This window comes from Pagrus major, chromosome 5, assembly GCF_040436345.1.
Source record: "Pagrus major chromosome 5, Pma_NU_1.0".
In the NCBI taxonomy this organism is placed as follows: domain Eukaryota; kingdom Metazoa; phylum Chordata; class Actinopteri; order Spariformes; family Sparidae; genus Pagrus; species Pagrus major.
Window position 1 is genome coordinate 16,892,664 of NC_133219.1, and position 18,331 is coordinate 16,910,994.

The 18,331-nt window shown below is 39.1% G+C and overlaps 1 protein-coding gene across 1 annotated transcript; it reads right to left on the reverse strand.

Annotated features, from left to right (window-relative positions):
- Window positions 1-533: 533 nt before the first annotated feature.
- cnot6l (CCR4-NOT transcription complex, subunit 6-like) lies at window positions 534-18,218 on the reverse strand. The gene is made up of 12 exons (XM_073466161.1): window positions 18,115-18,218; window positions 14,384-14,505; window positions 13,712-13,898; window positions 12,474-12,559; window positions 12,150-12,239; window positions 11,918-11,986; window positions 11,091-11,248; window positions 8,658-8,812; window positions 8,333-8,484; window positions 6,799-7,026; window positions 6,253-6,455; window positions 534-3,982 (listed from the first exon to the last, which is right to left on the reverse strand). Exons 2-12 carry the CDS (start codon window positions 14,493-14,495, stop codon window positions 3,761-3,763), a joined length of 1,662 nt encoding a protein of 553 aa, XP_073322262.1. The 5' UTR covers window positions 14,496-14,505; window positions 18,115-18,218; the 3' UTR covers window positions 534-3,760.
- Window positions 18,219-18,331: the final 113 nt, after the last annotated feature.

The following is an 18,331-nucleotide window of genomic DNA, read 5'->3' on the forward strand; positions in this document are numbered from 1 at the left end:
AAAAAAAAGAAACCAATCTGAGGAGAGCAATGGTTGACCAGTTTCAATTCCTCATGATCTCATCCCCTAAAGTTGGTTCAGGAAGGATTGGAGGGATGAAAGCATGGATGGATGGATGGATGGATGGATGATGGATTGATGGCTGGATGATGGCGCTGGGTTAATCTCTGAGCGTCTTGGTCTCATGGGCAGTGCTGCTGTTGGAGAAATTGTACAAACTAGGCACGTTGTTTGTAGAAAAATTATGTGAGGTGCGCTCTACAGAGACAAAATCAACAGGTCATATGCTTAGGTAATGATAGTTGGATATTATTGTGTAAAAAGTAAAAGATGTGCAATGGATGTTGGATAATGTGTGTAGAGAGATGTGAACAGGATCTGGAAAACAATTTCTGGGAACACCCAGTGGGGACACACCAAATAGAAAGAGGAAGAAACCAAAATAATTTTGCTTAAACATCATCTCAGAGCATGAAAAGCTTTGAGCGGACACTTAGATGTGCACTGGAGAAATAAAAGCCATCAAGACAAACTGCTTTTAAACCTAAAACGTTTATGTTTTTTCTCAAAAACTTGGTAATAGTGAATTGTACAAAGAACCAATTGAAAGACTGCATGTTAGTAAGAGACAGAAAATGCCCGTAGTTCAAAAACAACGTTGGACAGAGACGTTTTGTCTCAACAAGAGTTTCAGAGACAGGTGGAGGTTGTATTCACATATGAGAGCTTAGTGCACCGGGCAAAGAAAAAAGTACAAGTACATCTTTGATTTGTGAGAAAAAATACGCCCCTTAATCGGAGAATGGTACATTCCCCTCACAGATGTGAAAGACGCCCTGTCATCAAAGGCAATTTCATTTATGTACAGCTGTTGTACAAAAAAACCCAGTGAGGTGAGTTTAGGAGTGAAGTATAGGCCTCAAAATGCTCATAAAGATGGACTTCATCAACTCCACCAAAACTGGAGGTGCATCCGTTAGCGTCAAATCATGTGCAAATGAAGCAAAGCTGATACTGCCCGTCCAGGCCGGTAAAACTGATCTGTTTAAAGCTGAGGTTACAGGGTGACACCATTTATCCCGAAATTATGGCTTTTCTTTTCAAATACTGAATGGAGCAAATGCTTTGACTAATTTAACTAATTCAATCTTAGAAAGTCAGGGTTTACTAGACACTACAGTGGGAAATGTGCCAAGTATCTAAAACACTGTGAATGCATGTGCAGGCAGCTATTATAGCAAAGATAGGGCTGGGTATCAAACCGCAGTGGCCAATCTAGTGCCAATCTAATGTACTAAGAACTCAGATAAGAACTTAATAATACTTAATTATTAACTAATTCTTCTTCTAACCAGATTGTTTCTGATTAGAAATCAAATTGTTTTCAATTTGAGACATCGATTTTATATTAAATGTATGGCTGACTGTGTTTAGACCAGTGGTTCCCAACATTCTCTGCTGGTGAGTGACCTCCTACTAATACAGGCCATGTCCCCGTGCTTGTCGCAGGCTGGACGTCTGAACTTTTAGTAAAGACCCCTAGTGTGGGTCCGAGCCTATAGGATTGGAGCCGACTTTACAATTTTGAGTAGTCTTGTAGAGAAATCCATTTATTTTCTCTTTCTCTTTTTTTTTTTTTAGAATTTTCTAAATATTGAAAAAACATAGGCTATAATATTTGTATTAGTGCTGAAACTAAGGTACTGTAACATATTGGTGCAAGTATTGATACCCAGTCCAACACCTGCATTAATTAATTCTTACAATCCCACATTGAGACTCGATCGTCTCTTAAAAGCCTTACAACAAAACCAAATGACGATGTTTTAAAACTCCTAAACTTTCTCTAAACCAAATTTATCTCAACAATTTTTGCATCTTCTGGCGACTCCAAAAAAGAATTTCCCCAGTCATTCTTTTTGGAAATGGAGCAAAAGTGCAGCAGCAGTTTTATCAAAAATGCACAAAGACGTGGGACTTCTACGACGACAACATATACTATGTATGCGAGTACATACATTACCTGTGCTTATAAAGGATTTTCAGAACAATAGCTTCCTGTTTGGTTTTTGCTCGTACGACGCGACTCTGAGAGTCTTTCGTTAAAGAGAGGTACTGCTGGATGCATAGTATAGCCCTGAGTTACAACTTACATAAAGGGCTATTAGTTCTAATTATCTGACACAAATATACAAAGTCTAGAGTCCACTGGAATCTGGCATTAAGAGGCTCCAACAACCAATTTCATAGTGAGCCTTTGGTAAATACATTCATCTCCTGGTCGCGAATCATTCGCAGATTCTTCTCAGGAAGTTTTTTTCTCTGGCACCAATAAATAAATATTATTTTATTATCAACAGAGCATAAGTGACTCATTCTGGAAGATTCTTTGGCCAGTCAGGTGATGGGAAACAGGACGATTCTCTTTTAAGACCGTAGGTGTTCAAAAGCACGACTTGAAAAACTAAAAGTGTAAAGCGCATTGTTGGTATATATCAGGATTGTGTTACAAATATAGTTTGTTTTAAAATATTTTCTTCAAAGCAAGTCAAAGAGTAGTGGCCTAATTTGGTAGCAATGCTGACAGAAATATAAGATTTGGGCACTAATATGGCCTGAATTGATTGTTTCATTTCCTCAAAGTGCTGCAGAAAACTCATTAGTTGCACCTTTTAAACTACACTGAGTGTGCCGAACGGCCAATACCTAGTAAAAGAAGAAATTCACAGAAGTGAATTCAGCAGCTTAGCAACATAAAGGCAGCACTGTGAGGCAGCTTCAGGCTGAAAATTGCATTATTTGGGAGTCAGCTATTATCCATTACTATCCATTCATTTTCTCATGGCAAGTGTCAATCTGAAAGCCTCCTAGAACAATCTGTCATCATTATTTTCAGTGCTGTAACCTGCCGCCGTGACATAAGACGATTTCATATTTTAGTTCCCATATGAAACACACCATTTTAGTGCTACAATGACATTATATTACTTTTAAAAACACCCAATCGGTACTTTTTAACCTTAAAAATTGTAGCTATTCACTAACGTGTAGTTGACTTAAGTATTTTGGTGATCAGAATTGAAATTACGGACCCGTGTTTACAAAAAATAAACAAACCTTTCACACCTGCGTACAACATTCCTATCGTAGATTCAGCTGTTTGTAGTGATTCGCCTTTAATTAAAATATCTGTCAGTTTATTTGGGAATGATTGAAGGTCCCACTTCTATAGACCTTAACGCAACATTCTGGTTGTGGTGCAGCATCAATATTACGTTGTTTAAGTTTTACTCTAAAAAGACTATTTCACAGCAAGAAATGCAAATGAAATTCAGCTAATCTGCCGACGTCTGTGTAGTAGATGGATCTTTAAAAAGTTGATAGTATTAGTTAAGGTTTGATGATGTATGAGCAGAACCTACACGTGGTGATGATCATATCTAAGGCAAAGGAAAAAAATGACATTGGGGGTTACCATAGCAACGCCTTCCCAAGCCCAACATTTGGTATTAAGCATTTTGAAGGGGAGAAAGAAAAAATAAAATATAACATTTACAGTGTGCAAAAACACAAAAAGGAGCAACAAACAGGCGAATACTTCACTCCTTTTGGCTGGGTGTGTCTCAGGGTTGGAGGGGTCGGATGACGTCTGTGTTTTAACATGACCGGTAAACTGTACAGGGTCCTGTATAAAGCTGGAGGGAGGGGGAAGACAGTGTTTGAAGGTGGGGTAAGAAGGGTGGGGCTTTCTCGGGCTGCACTACCTGTGGACCGGCAGGTGCAGCCCGTTGAGGGGGTTGAGTGGGTGGGGCAGGGGAGGCTGCAGCTCCAGCTGGGCCAGCAGGGAGAAGTGGTCCGAGGGGATGTGGGGATGGGGGCAGCCCGTGATGTTGTTATCGACGAGCCACTGGCTGTCCAGCGGTCCCAGCAGGCCCAGGACACTCATGTGGGTCTTAGAGAAGAAGATGTAGTCGATCACACCCTGCAGATACAAAAAATGGGTTAAGTCACTTAAAATGTTCTCAGCTGTGATGGAAATATGTTTGTATCAGTGAGAATTCCCTAGTGTCTAAAAAAAGACTCCTCCATGTTCATGCCGAGAATTAGATGAGACCACTGATACCACTCTAATTTATGTACGCTAAACATGAAGCTGTAGCCGGGAGACTGTAAGCTTAGCTTAACTTAGCATAAACTGGAAACAAGGGGAAAAGGCTAGCCTGGCTCTGTCTACAAGTAAAATCTAACAGTGACTTATACTACAACCACTGTCAAATTTTGTGTTTTGTGTTTTAAACACTTTGTTGTTGTACGCATTAAGCAAACTATATAATAGGTGTTAATTGGCTAACTTAGAGGTACTGGTAGGCAGATGTTGTTACCCTTTTTTTTTTACAGAGCTAGGCTAGCAGTTTCCCTTTGTTGAGGTTTTTCGTGCTAAGATAAGCAAACTGTGTGCTGGCAACTGCTACCTATTGAGCATGCAGACTGAACATGAGTGTCTTCTAATCTTATTCCTGGCAAGAAAGTGAAAAAGCGAACTTCACAAAACGTCGAACTGCCGAAATACAGTTTGTTTTTTAAAACAGAATGCTAGACAAGTCATGCCATTTTATCTTTTGGCCAAATAACTATTTCAAAATAAGAGATTGTAAAGGGAAAAGAAGCTCCAATTTTTCCCCTTCAGTGCTTTTCTCAAAGAATTTCTTTGCAAGTTTTTATTATCAGATTTCAGTCTCAGAAAAACATGCTGTATAAAAGATGTCTTTTTGCGCTCTTTGCTGAATCTTGAAAGACGTGTGTCAGAATATCCACCACAGGACAAAAGATCCTGTACACTGTCCAAGAACAAAATACCTGAGAAAGAACATACATTTTATAAAATGTTCCATGTTGTAAAATGCAGATAGGATTATTCCCTTTAAGTTTGTGGTCTGAAAAACATTAATTGAGAATAGACTGAGCCCAGCAGCTGTCCAGCAGCTGTGTAAATCTAACATGAATCTTTAGTCTGTACCTGCATACTTAAATAGAAAAAGTTGGACAACACATTTTGGAATAACCTCCATGATTGTCCAGTATAAAATTAAGGCAAAGATGATGTTAGTCAGTCCGTTATAAGAAGGGATCATGTTGTTTGTGTGAAGGAAGGAACTTCTCACACCCAAAGCCTCATCCACTTTCACTTTAATCTACGCCCACTGATAATAATGCTGACTGACGCACAAATGTGTAACACTGATAATCAGGGAAGTCCATTAATACTGATGTGCAAACAAGGAGCAGCCTGTGTGACAAATGCCTGAATGACGCATTAGGAACCAAAGCAGAAACCACAGGACATCTCAAAATGCGAGAGCAGACTCAGATACAGGCATATAAACACTTTACCACCAACACACTAAATAAGGTAATAAGGTTATGCCGTGTTGTGCATTGTTCAGGGTTTTCCATTCCCACGCAGATCTCCAACAGCAAAAAATACGTGTTATCAAAATTGATATGAAACACTCCACATGCACATGCACCAATTTACTGTATGTCCTTTAACTTGATGCTCAACTTGACTGATTGTACCTTCAGTATATTCTAGTCAAATGCAAAGTTTAACAGCACTAACTTTTTCCCATTGCATGTTTAAAGTGCCACTCCATTGGCCTCAGTGAGAAGGATGATTTAAACAGCTCTTAAGATAATTTGGTTTTGGTGGAAAGCATGCAGTTTTTCTTTCATTGAAGTTTTTGGTTAAAGAATGTAGCTGATGCTTGGCATGATCACAGCACAGGATTTTTGAATTGGCAAGTATTGTTTTTAAATAACTTTAACCCCTAAAACCTACAGTATTCCAATTTTGGGCACACAAGTAATGATCAGGAGGTCAGGAGTGCAGTCAGGGTTTGTTTGCTCACAATTCTTGACTTCAAAATTGACTTCCACGGCCATAAATCAGCTAGAACCAAGCCAGTGGTTTTCTTTCCATTACTGCTAACCATTTTTAAACCATGCTGTTTTACACATTTTTATGTCTAAAATAGGTCAATCTAAAATATCTACTTGCTAGACTAGACTTTTGTCATGTGAATATATAACCTCTGCTAGCTGATTTGCTATGCTTGAGAAATGAATTAAGATCATTGGGAAACTGCAATGGAAGGAAAAATAGATCCAAAGGCTAAACTTACTTAAATATGTAGTGAATCAGTTCTTTAACACTTGCAAACAGACATTACAACACATAGAAGAGGTTTTCACCTTGAAGTCATATGTGTAGTTGGTGTAAGGCATCAGATTGCTGTCGTAGGCGCTCTTCAGCTGGAAGCTGTGTGTGATGCTTCCGTCCGAGTTGCCGTTCTTGCCGTTGCAGTTGAAGTTGGTCAAACATTCATTGTAGCGGAGCTCCTTGAAGTCCTTGTGGTTATCGGCTACTCCTCCGTTGCTCAGGTATTCCACCACACCTGCATCATAAAAGGTTCCAATTTGAATGTAGACAACAACCCTCTTATGTTTTATAAAACACTTAAAATGGCTTCACAATCTTTTGTGTGTATTCATCTAAATGAAGATCAAGTGTCCAACTTCATAATTTATTGGCTGAAAGGGAAACCGAAATCAATGAGTGTACTGAACTGCCTGAACAGTTTCAATTTAAGAGAATCACATTGTGCAAATAATTTAAGATACAAAGTTATCCAACATATAAATATACTGAAATAAACCTGCAACAACATGAGCTGAGGAGGACTAAGCGAGTGTCAAACTGAAACGTTGGCAAAAGGTCCTGAGAAGTGGCAGTCCTACCAGAATCGGGCAGTGAGTTGAGGTCAGCACACAGGACAATGGGGATGGAGGACGGGTCGGAGGTTGGTGAACCGGTTGCCACGGAGCCTGAAGCCCTCTCAGCGATGCTCTTCAGCTCCGACAGAAACATCATGGTTTGGATCAACTTGACGTCCGAGTACTCAGGGTCCCAGTGCATGTGAGCGTTGGCAACCAGGATCAGCTGCCTCTCCTGTGATGGCTTCATGCCTGAAAACGGAGAGGAAAAAACTGGATTATGCCACAGATATGCAGTGAAATTAAAAGTGGATTAAATCAGATCCACTATAACAGCACACTGATAAAATAGGTCAAATGTTTAAGACAAGATACACACACACACACACACAAAAAAATCTTTACAAGAGTAAAAACAAAAGAAAGGTTTGGTGAAACCCCCAAACCGCCAAATTTAACCCGACTCTGGATTTATTGTGGTTACAGAAAAGCACAGAGCTCTGATGCAACTTAAGAAACCGAGGAAGTGCTGAGACAGTAAAATGATATCACTAAGCGCATAATAGGGATTTACAGGATACGAGAGAAAAAAAACAAAAAAAAAAAAAACAACCAAAAAAGGGAAGTTATACTGTAATGTCACTGGAGTAAAGGTGTCCTGCACATCACTCACTGCAGACTTTAATGAATTAACTGATTAATACTGAATTAATGATACGTTCAAATAACAACAGAACACATTAATGAAAGATGTCAGCTTTTACATATCACATGACTACTGGTGGCAGGAACTCAGTCCACAAGGCTTGGGGACTGGAGGGTAGCCGGTTCAAGACAGGACAGCCCCCTCGCCTTGACGTCTCTCCATACATTAATGCATGTGTATGGTTCCTGTTTGTGGATGTGTATGGGTCCTGTTTGTGGATGTGAGTGTATTTTGGGCCTGTGTGTGTGTAAATAATAAAAACTGAGTGAAAACAGTGATTTTCCCTGAAAAGGGCTTAACAAAGGATGTCTTCTCCTTTTTTTAATTCTTCTTCTTCTTCAAACATTTAGTGGATTCTGTTGATTTCTAATAAAAGTCACTGGTGACACCTTGTGGCAAAACGTTATTACAGGTTTTCTCTCCTGCCATTACTTTCATTTCATTTGACCAACACATACTTTTGAATTGCTGTGTGAAGGCCGACTGCTACGTCATTGATTTAATTTTGGCTGCAGTGCAACCATGAATCCATGTATATATTATACATTAATAATAATACTATGTATGGTCTTTTTAATTGTAAAACTTAAAGTTACAAATGTGTTGGGACCAATTTTTTGCTGCTTTTTATGCGTTAAATTGAATGTATTTGGGTGGAGGACTATTGATTTTCTTGAGCTTGTGACAGGCCTTTTTCACATATTTCTGACAGTAATTGACAGATAAATTGCTAAATGAAAATCGTATTTAGTTAGTGTCCAAGTGGGTAATATTATTAGACATAGTAACATTAAATCCTCAGTTTTGCGTGATGTTCTGCAGATGGTTCACTGAGTGACTGTCTGTTCTTACCACCGGAGAACATGTCTTTGTTGACTTCGAGAAGAACAGCCACTCCGATGTTGTCTTTGGTCATCACTCTGTTCAGCATGACCTCTGAGCCCTCAGAGTTGGCCATGGCCACCTGGTTGAACTCCACAGTGTGTTTCTGGACCAAAGTAAACCTGCAGAAAAATCCACGGAGTGGCATAAATATTCACGGAGGACTTTGAAGGCCTAAGGCCTAAGCCTGAATTTCACTCAGTTCAAGAAAACATGGATAGCCAAACAATACAAAAAACTACAATTACACACATTTATGTATGTAAAGAATATAAAGTAAAGCTCTTAAACTCACTTCTCGGTCTTGAAAAACACAGCGCAGCCATCCACGTGTTTCCTCTCCTGTTCAGAAACCAGCTTGGCACGAGACTTTGGACAGAAGTAGCCATCGTAGCCGCGTTCCTTTAGTGTTTCCAGAAACATAGTGTAGTACTGCTCCGTCTCCACCTCCTGCAGACACATAGGGTAAGAAATGTCATTTGAAAGAGTCAATAAAATGTGTGTGTGAGGGGATTAGTAACTGTGACAGCAGAGTGAAGAGGGATCATCAGCTGATTATTTAAAAAGAGAAATTTCAGGTCAGTCTCATGATGAATAAATAAAAACAGTGCTGTTACACAGACCCCACACAATAGTGACAAAGAGAGGCGTTCATGGCTCTTCCAAGCTATCTAGTCCAAACAACAGAATCCAGTCTCCATCCAGTGGATCAAAGAACTGAAACACCCTAAGGCCTTACTCTTTCTGAGTCAACAGTCCGATTAGAAACACTCTCACATGCTTGAAAGAAAAAAAAAAAAAAAGAAAATAAACGAAAACATCTCTCGTGGGAAAACTAACCAAGAAATTAGACAATAATCACATTCCAAGACTGAATACTTTCATGTCAGCTCCATTAACTCTCAATTAACTAACACATAAAATCTCTTTAACTTTCAATCAATTTCAAAGATACATTTGGGGTTTTATCCAAGCCTATGTAGGATATAGTAGCACTTTCCATTTTGATTTTTAAACAGGCCCCAAATACCATCTAATATTGAGACTCAAGTGAAGTTAAGTTTTAAAATATATTGACCAATCTTCAGTTTTTCTCCCTTTTTCCTCATTTTCTGAACTTTTCAACCTCAATTCAGATAATACTCCCTTGGTCTAGTTTAAGCTTTAAAAACGTCCAGGTAACTTGTAAAATAGTTAGTCATTTTTTGACATTATATCAGTAGGAAATAAGGCACTGTCCAGAGAGACAAACAGTTTCCTTTGCTTTGGACAGAAGTCTAAACTGACTACAGTTAATCAGTAACGTCTACCTCCTGATGTACAGGACAAAGACTTTGTTGTGTTGAAAGGAAATGGTTGGATACTGTGTACTGATGTGAGAAGCTGATAGCAGCAGTGCAACTCTACACAGAGTACAGTCTGACAATTACAGCAGAGACAAGACTGAACGACTTAATAAAATCAGTTTCATGATCTACTAAAACTGACTTTGTTCTGAGTGAATCATCCTCTCTCGGTCAGTGAAAGTCAGGGATGGACAGATGGTGGGTGAAGACCTTTCTTTACATTAAAAGTCACAAGTGAACTGCTAAAATCACAGCCAAAGCAGGTATAATTTAGTTGTGAATATTAAGTTTACCCTTTATTTCAGACCCTGTCTCATTTATACTCTAAAAGTAAGTTAACAAATATAGATCCTTAGAGGACCGCCATAAATCCTAATTAATTTGGTCATCCTCTGACCTTTCCTGTAGCATAACTAGCAGGTCTGTTTGCATATATCCATGGTTCCAAGATGATGAGCCCTAATGAGTACAGTGACACCCTGACTTTTCCACTAGCACCATCATCTGGTCAAAAATTGTACTTTGTTCAAAACTACTGGTAATGACGATCACATCAGCCCCATCTGTACTTTGTGTTAAGTGCTAATTAGCTAATATTAGCATGCTAACACACTAAACCAAGATGTTAAACATGGCAAACATTACACCTACTTAACATCAGCACTCTCATTGTGAGCATGCTGGCGTTAGCAATTAGCACAGCCTCACAGAGCCACTAGCATGTCTGTAGAGCCTACACTTGCTTACTCTTAGTTGTCAAGCTAAGAGATATTTCAAAACACATCTTGACATGAAGCAGGGGAGTTAAGTATCAGCAAATAGTGCCACAAATAAAAAAAAACATTATATCCCTGGGGGGAAAAAATATCTGTGCAAAGACGATTGTGAAATGGAATTTTCAATACTTGAAGCAAAGTTGTGACAAACCGATATGATTTGCTAAAAATTTTAGTCAAGCACTGCAAATAAACTTGAATAGAGTAGTGATCAATAAGTGTTTGTTGCCTTACTTTTGACGTGATGCTGAGCCCAAAAGTCATAAAATTTATATCTCAAAAGGAAATCCTTTAATTGTATCCAATGTAATTTTTTAAAATTTATTACATCAAAGAAGTTCAATGTTTTTAACCCAGATTGTTTTTTTGTTAGGTGAAGAAGGAATGCAATAAATATAAATAATAAGAAATTATTTAAAAAAAGCGTATTTTGAGAGATAAAGTTTAAATTTTTGACCTCCCCACAAAGCAAATCTTCCTCTTTCCTGCCTTGATTACTGTTTAATTTGTTTCGTTGTCTCTGGAAAATAAATTCAGCTTAAAAGTCCAAAATCTAACAAAACATAAAGGTAATGTCAGCTTCAAGTGGAGAGGCCCCTCATTTACCTGCAGGCTGATGATGTCAGCGTCACAGCTGGTAATTTCCTCCATGATGCCTTTCTTCCGGTACTCCCAGTTGAGGGCCCAGGATGGGCAGTAGCCGTACAGCTGCCGCGTGGCGTACTTGTCACAAAGCACGTTGTAGCACATGACCGTGAACACGGCTACAGGTGAGGACAAAGAGAAGAAGAGACGTTTAGAGTTGGTTGAAAACACTAAATGATTATCAATGAGATCTATGTAATTCAACTGTACTTTCTGGTGTTTGCTGGCCCATGAAAAGTAGCAGGACAAACTTTCATCTATATGTAAATGCTGCAGATTATTACTTTTTTGGAAAGATATTCAACTAAAGCTTTTAATGCATCGTTTGTTCTCTGGATGGACCTCTTGTTTTCATTACCTGTGTACCTACAGTATGACATGAGGGGAGCATTTATATATTCTGGACTGGCAAAGAGCTTTCTGGTTAACTTGTGTTTTATTAAATGTGCTTTATAAATAAAGAATGAGGTTGTGACTAAGTTACATCCTACTTGGCAACTCAGTGACACTTTACACCCTCTTACATCACTGCTCCAATAGGCCTGTGAGTGTTGTTGTTTTGTATTGTCACAAACACCCTGCGGGGTGATGTCAGTGAACTAACACAACACATTCATGTTTACTAACCTGGCAGCTTTAACACTACAGAGGGAAGCATTATCTGGGTTAGTTGGATGAATAGTTCATATCCTTTTAGGCTTTTGACTCCTGATAATAAAACAATGTCTACTTTTGATCCAATGACTCGTGAAGAAGTTCAACCAAGTCATTTCTTGCACTGAACTTACCTGTGGGAGTCATTTGGTCTCGCTCTTTCAGAGTGATCCAAGGTCTTTGGGGGAGCTGCTCTGGGTGCACTGGAAACAGGGTAGGGCAGGGTGAAATTAGGGATAAGCGCTCACTTGTCTGTGACAAACACAATAGTATTCCTTCTATGATATACCTGCGTTGCTAATGGTTAAATATTCATGAGTTCCAATAAACAGTTGCGCGGTAAGGTGAAGCGACCAAGCCATTTACCTGCTAGATTGTCGAGCATGTAGTTCAAAAGCTTTCTGGTTCCGTCCGGCTCCTGGTACAGATTGAGGATGTCTTGGGACAAAGGGTTTCCTGCAAAACAACCATGTAACAAACATAAATATATAGAAAACTACAATGCAGGGAACAGTTTTCTCTGAATTCATCAACACTTTTAAAACAGGTTTATATTTACAAATAATGACAGCAAGCATTAACTTGTATTCGGTGTATAATGGTAATTAGAAACCTGTCAGAAGTTAATTTAAAATATATAATTTGAGTTCTTGGTCCAAAAAAATGGTTATAATAAAAGAGAAGACTCACCTTTAAGCCCCAGGGTTTGTAACTGGAAAAGCCTCCCAAGTTCATAAGGCAGAACTCGTAAAAGATTGTTGTTTAAAAGCAATTCCCTGAAAGAAATGGTAAAAGAATATTAGTTAACTGTGTCTGGGTCTTTCTTTTTTTTCAGAAACTTTCTCTAACAATGTGGTAATTCCTTGTCATTGACAGATTTTTTTCTTCATTCACTTCAATTAAGTCTTCCAGACAAAATGTGTCTTTTCTTGTCGTCTTCATTTTTGCTTGTTTGTCTGTCAGTTTTGAGGTAAGATGCTTTCCGGAGCCCTGCGGGATATCTGTTCCCACCCACACATTTAATAATCTTCCTCTTTCACCTGAGTGTTTGATCACTGTGTTGTAATCACCATGTTCTCTCATGTAATCCCTCGAATGAATCCAATCATTTGTTTTTCAAAACAAAATATACACTGTTAACCCCTCTCTAGTCATGAGCAACTTCCTGTCCATTTTGCAGTTAGCAATCCCACTTACAGCAGCTTTCACAATGATGATTCCCCCTGTTTAATCCAGACTGCCAATGTGCCTTCAAAGCAAGTGATGGGGGACAAAATCTACAGACACAATCTGTGCAAAAATCAAATCAAGTGGATATCTTCCAAAGTTTCTGTATTTTGTTTAGTAAAGACTTCCCTTTTAGCTTCTCCCTGGACAGTGTTTCCTTGCTGAGGGTGAGAAACGCCTCTAACCTTGGAAGATATCCACTTGATTTGTCTAACTCAGACTGCTGAAGCCTAATATTAGCTTCAGATTAACATTTTAAAATGGCTACTATGAACAGAAGAATCACAGTCAAAGTTTACCAGCTCCACTAACTCATTTCCTGGGGGGAATCCTACACTGTTTACACAGAGACAGTTATTACTTAAAACACCCTACTTGTATTTGACCGTTGTGGGCAATGTTATACATCAATGAGCAGATCTGCTTTTTGATGAATTGGATTTACATGATGTCTGGACCAATATAATGAAGAACCCTGATTTTTCAGGTATTAAATTGATATGATTAGAAAAAAAACCCCACAGATATCCCTTTCTGGTTAATATATCGATGTTTGTAGGCTGTTCCTGTTATGAAGCTCTGTGTTCTAGTGAATTCAGTCTGCCCGTGTTTTCACTACTCTGTGGACTGATGTCAGTCCTGAAATCCCTAAAAGTATCTAAGCACTGTTGTGGACAGGACCGACCACACTGACGGCCTACCTGAGAGAGACCATGTTGCCCAGTTCGGCGGGCAGGCTGCGGAGCTTATTGGACGACAGATTCAGGTAGACCAGGTTGGGCAGCTTGGCGATGTCTGGCGGGATGCGAGTCAGATTGTTGTCGTTGATGTGCAGCGCCGTCAGGTGGGTGAGCGTCCATAATGAGGTGCTCAGACTCCTCACTCGTCCTGCGTTAACACAAATATGGGTACAGATTTTCTTTAAAAGGTCTTTGCTTTACGATCTTATTAAAGAAACATAGACTTTATATCTGAGCTTTGTGATCAGTTGAACCAGGGAACAAAACTGGCGACAATACTGATTTTCTGCTCAGTGGAAAATTTTAGTTTCCTATCAAAACATTTCAATTTTAGACCCTTTTCATGCCAAAACAAAAGCTTCCATTCAGTTTCTGAATCTAGAAAATAAATCTTATCAGGGTGTAAAATCCCACAAAACAGCATTCAGACCTTCATGTGACACGAAAACCAGACTGGTGAAATTCTGCAGAACAATCCAAAATTGGCAGAGAACTATAGTCGACTATTTCGATCGATTTTAATATTTTCACCTGGACCTGGTTTTCTCTTATATCTACTGGCTACAGATTTACATCTGTGCTTCAAGGCTTCATTTGGGATGTTTTTATGGAAGCAGATTCAGAGGGACTGACCAGATATCTCGAGCTCGGCCCAGTAAGACTTCTTCCCATTGGCCGCCTCCTCGGCTGACATGATGGTGTAACATCTACGGGGATCTGGAGGATCATATTTTTCCTTTGGCATACCTGTTAATCTGAAAACAAAGCAAGAACACAGAGGTTTTAATTTGAATTCTAAGATGAATAAAAACATATTTGCTGACAAAGAATAATGACAAATATAATTGTTTCATTTTTAAAAAGTAGTAAAAAGCTTGACTGTTCTTTAAATCACAGGTGCCCTGTGGACCCCTTCTAGTGTAATGAAGCTGTTTTTCTATGAGTGGGTCCCCGTTTGTTCGATATTATACAATGCTGTCCCACTGGACTAAAAAAATAAATTGCTATGCAAATTTTTACGAGGAAGAAAATGTACTAAACCCTTTTTTCCAGACTTCAAGGAAAAACACGAGCGTCTTGATGAGTTACAATGAATCTAAAAATAAGTTTTGTTCACCAGAAAACTCCACAGAGCTCCTTTAAATAAAGGAAAAGGTACACAATACTTACTAAAATAAAGCTTAATGAAAAAACACATAATGTGAAATAATTAAGAATCATTTAAAACAATGCAGATGTAAATAAATAAAATAGTGCTACTTATTAAGTGACAAAAACAACAGTTTATCATTTTCGATACTGGTTCTGGTACTGGTACTGTATTAATTATATATTTGGAAAGGCTGGGACCAGAGAATGTTTGGAGTTTTTGCCTTTTTAATATTACTTCATTGATTAATTAATAACAAACAGTTACTGATTAATGGTCTGTTGATGAACTAATTGAAAAATCAACAAATAAATAAGAAAAATATTGTGTCCTTATTGTCTTATGTTTTAAAATACACTGCATGTTCTGTTTAATTTGTATAAGAAATCTGTGCTTTTCTTTAAAAGAATAACCTGATGCACCAAGAAGTACGACTGAATTCCTGCATAAAGTGCCATCAGATGTGTATAAAACAGACCCAATTTGTTTCTCAGACAGATCACTATAAAACATCCACCGACAATTTCAGCCATTCCTTATAACGGTGCCAATTTAGTTTCCTCCAAGCCTCAGTAAATGGCAAAGCCCCCCAAATTATCCAGCAAACTGCAACATATTTCCCCACCTGTTTGGATATTTTAACGCGTCTGAACAACCAAATAAATGACTGTCTGCCCTTTCAAGTGGCTGGTGGAATCAGCGACCTCAGCAACCTCAGACAGCATTTACCGGCACAGGGCTGCTGGATGGAGGTGATTTTCCACATTGAGAGCAGCACAAAGCCATGACCAGTTAAAACATGCTGGGACGGAAACCGGCGTCTATATAAAGAGCTGAGACACGGATGTCAGTGGTGTTCAGCATGTGATTTAAAGGAATTTATTTTGACTAGCCAAGCTAAGATCAAAAGGAGAACTAATTATGTGAGAAAACCAGGAAGACACAATGTCAATCTACAAACCACAGCAGCTGACTGAATTTAAAAATGATGCCAACATTTTCAATATTACCAAACAGCTGGCACTCCAACAGCAGCTCACCTACCTAAGTCTAAAATAAGAGTCACAATTGACAGCCAACACATTTCTGTCCTAATGTCATCTCAGCTCTAAAGGGATTCATACAAAAATATTTTGAAATACAAGTTCCAAAGATTCTTATAAAATCATCTCCTTCACAAATTTGCAGTGATCACAGGACAGAAAAGTGCTAGTGCTACCATTCTCCTTTGAATCTGGACTAGTCGACTTCTCAGACTTCTTCTTGGTTATATAGAACTTTTAAACATCGGTAATTTTATTAATGCACGGTTGATTTGACTCTCAGACATGAAGGCAGGGGAAATTTAATGTTATCTTTAACAAGATTTTCAGTGAAAATACATGGCGATGGTCTTCAAATGATGTCACAGTTTAATAAACTCTGTTGTATAAACTAATAACTTTAAACAGACTGGCAGATAATTAATCCAAGGGAAATTCAAGTGTCAATGCAGCATAATAATGTAACTACAAAATTACCTAACAAATATAAACTAACAAAATAATGTATTGAATCTTGAATTGTTATTAACTTTGTGAGGCTGATTTTAATAATATCGCTCATCTTAATCAGGCATAAAACATTTAAAAACTTCAACCTGTACGTGACAACTTTTAAGGGCAGCTTACAGAAACAAGTCAGACCAACCAAAGCATCCACAATTACACTTTTCAACAGAAGCAATCTTTTCTACAGCCTTATACTTAAAGGGGCATGATTCGAACTCAGAATTTTAATACATAAAACATTAATGAGGTAATAACACAAACTCAGAAATATTTACCTTTTCCATAACTGAATAAACAAGCTGTTCTCAGAGGAAAATAAGGTCCCCAGAACACTGTTTGAAGCTAGAAAGTTGGTAGGGTCCACGGTATGAGATTGTGTTGTCCTTTAGGTCAGTTTGTTTATTAATTTCATTCAGTCATGAAAAGGAAGAGATATTTAGTTTGTTTAGACATAAAAAAAAAACAGCCAAAGATCGTTCTCTTCTGATTAAAATTTCTTTCCCAAAACTACATAGTGCCCCTTTAAAAGTTGCATTATAGTATAAGTGACATGGTTTTCCTCAGACATCATGAGTATTGCTGGGAAACTCTGTTCACATGCAAAAAGTTACCCAGTCAAAGATATTATAATTCCTTATGCCCTGAATATCACATCTGCTCTATCAACCATGCAATCTCGTCCCTTTAGAAGTTGCAGTAGGTCTCAGAAAACACACAGCTTTCAGTAGAGTTTGCAGCTTATTTAAACTCCCCTGCTCTCAGCCTGCTGTCCATGCATGGCTCATGGGCACATATAATAACGTGTCATAACATTGCATGGCTTTCTTACTATCTGAACACAATGCATATGAGCAGTGTGCAAAGTGGGAAAAGCACGGGGTGCAGGATAATATGCATGCAGCCGCCATGAGGTTGGTTAAGGGTGAATAAGTTTGGAGAAGACTTACATAACCTGTTTACACACGACTGGGTCACAAGTAAGCGGCAACAGCGGCTGCGGACAGATATACGGCCTGCTGGCATTAGTTCATATCACAACCATACGGAGACAGGCCCGACACTGGAGTTACAAAGGCGACTTGCGCCACATCACATGCCTGACATGATACCCACATTTTAGACTCCGGGGGGCTGTCACAGATACCCTTAATATTATGACAAGTCCTGAATCTGTTGCTTTGGAAACTGCAGATATTCACTTATGAAGACGGGAGTTTTATTCCATGGAGAAAGGGACAACTGCGCCGACAGCTGAGTGTCCAAACATAGCTCTGATACATGTCAAAAGTGACAAGCACGCAAGTTAACGTTGCACGGACGGGCCCGTTCAGGAGAAGTTCGGCCCACCGCTCACCAGCTGTCACACCTGACAACGAGGTAAACACGCCCTCCGAATATGTCTATGTCTACGTCTTAAAGTGTCAAAACTGTTAAAATATCGTCGAAACGGAGTGTGGACCGGTTGACAGCTTAGCGAGCTTAAAGCACGGCGCTGGATTTGTTTGGCTAACGGCTGCAGGGCGCACGCCGCCCGGGCTCACCGAGGCGGACTGCGGGGGAGACGGAGTGTGAGCAAATGTGAGCGGATTTAACTGTGAAATTTAACCCGGGACAGCCTGGACAAAGTGTCCGCAGCATGTGAACAAACTGAGAAATGACATTACCTTCATTCGGGGGCAGTAGAAGACGATTTATAAAGGGAATTGGTAGAGACATGCAGACACGGCTGTTGAACCCGTTTAGACCCTGAACGTCTCGGAAACAGAAGGAAGAACAACAAACGCGGCTTCCGCTCGTACCCGTCCCGCACACAGCATGCACCGCCGAACTTTGTCCCTCAAGTCATCGCGTCAAATATCATTAAAAAGTATCTCTTAACTG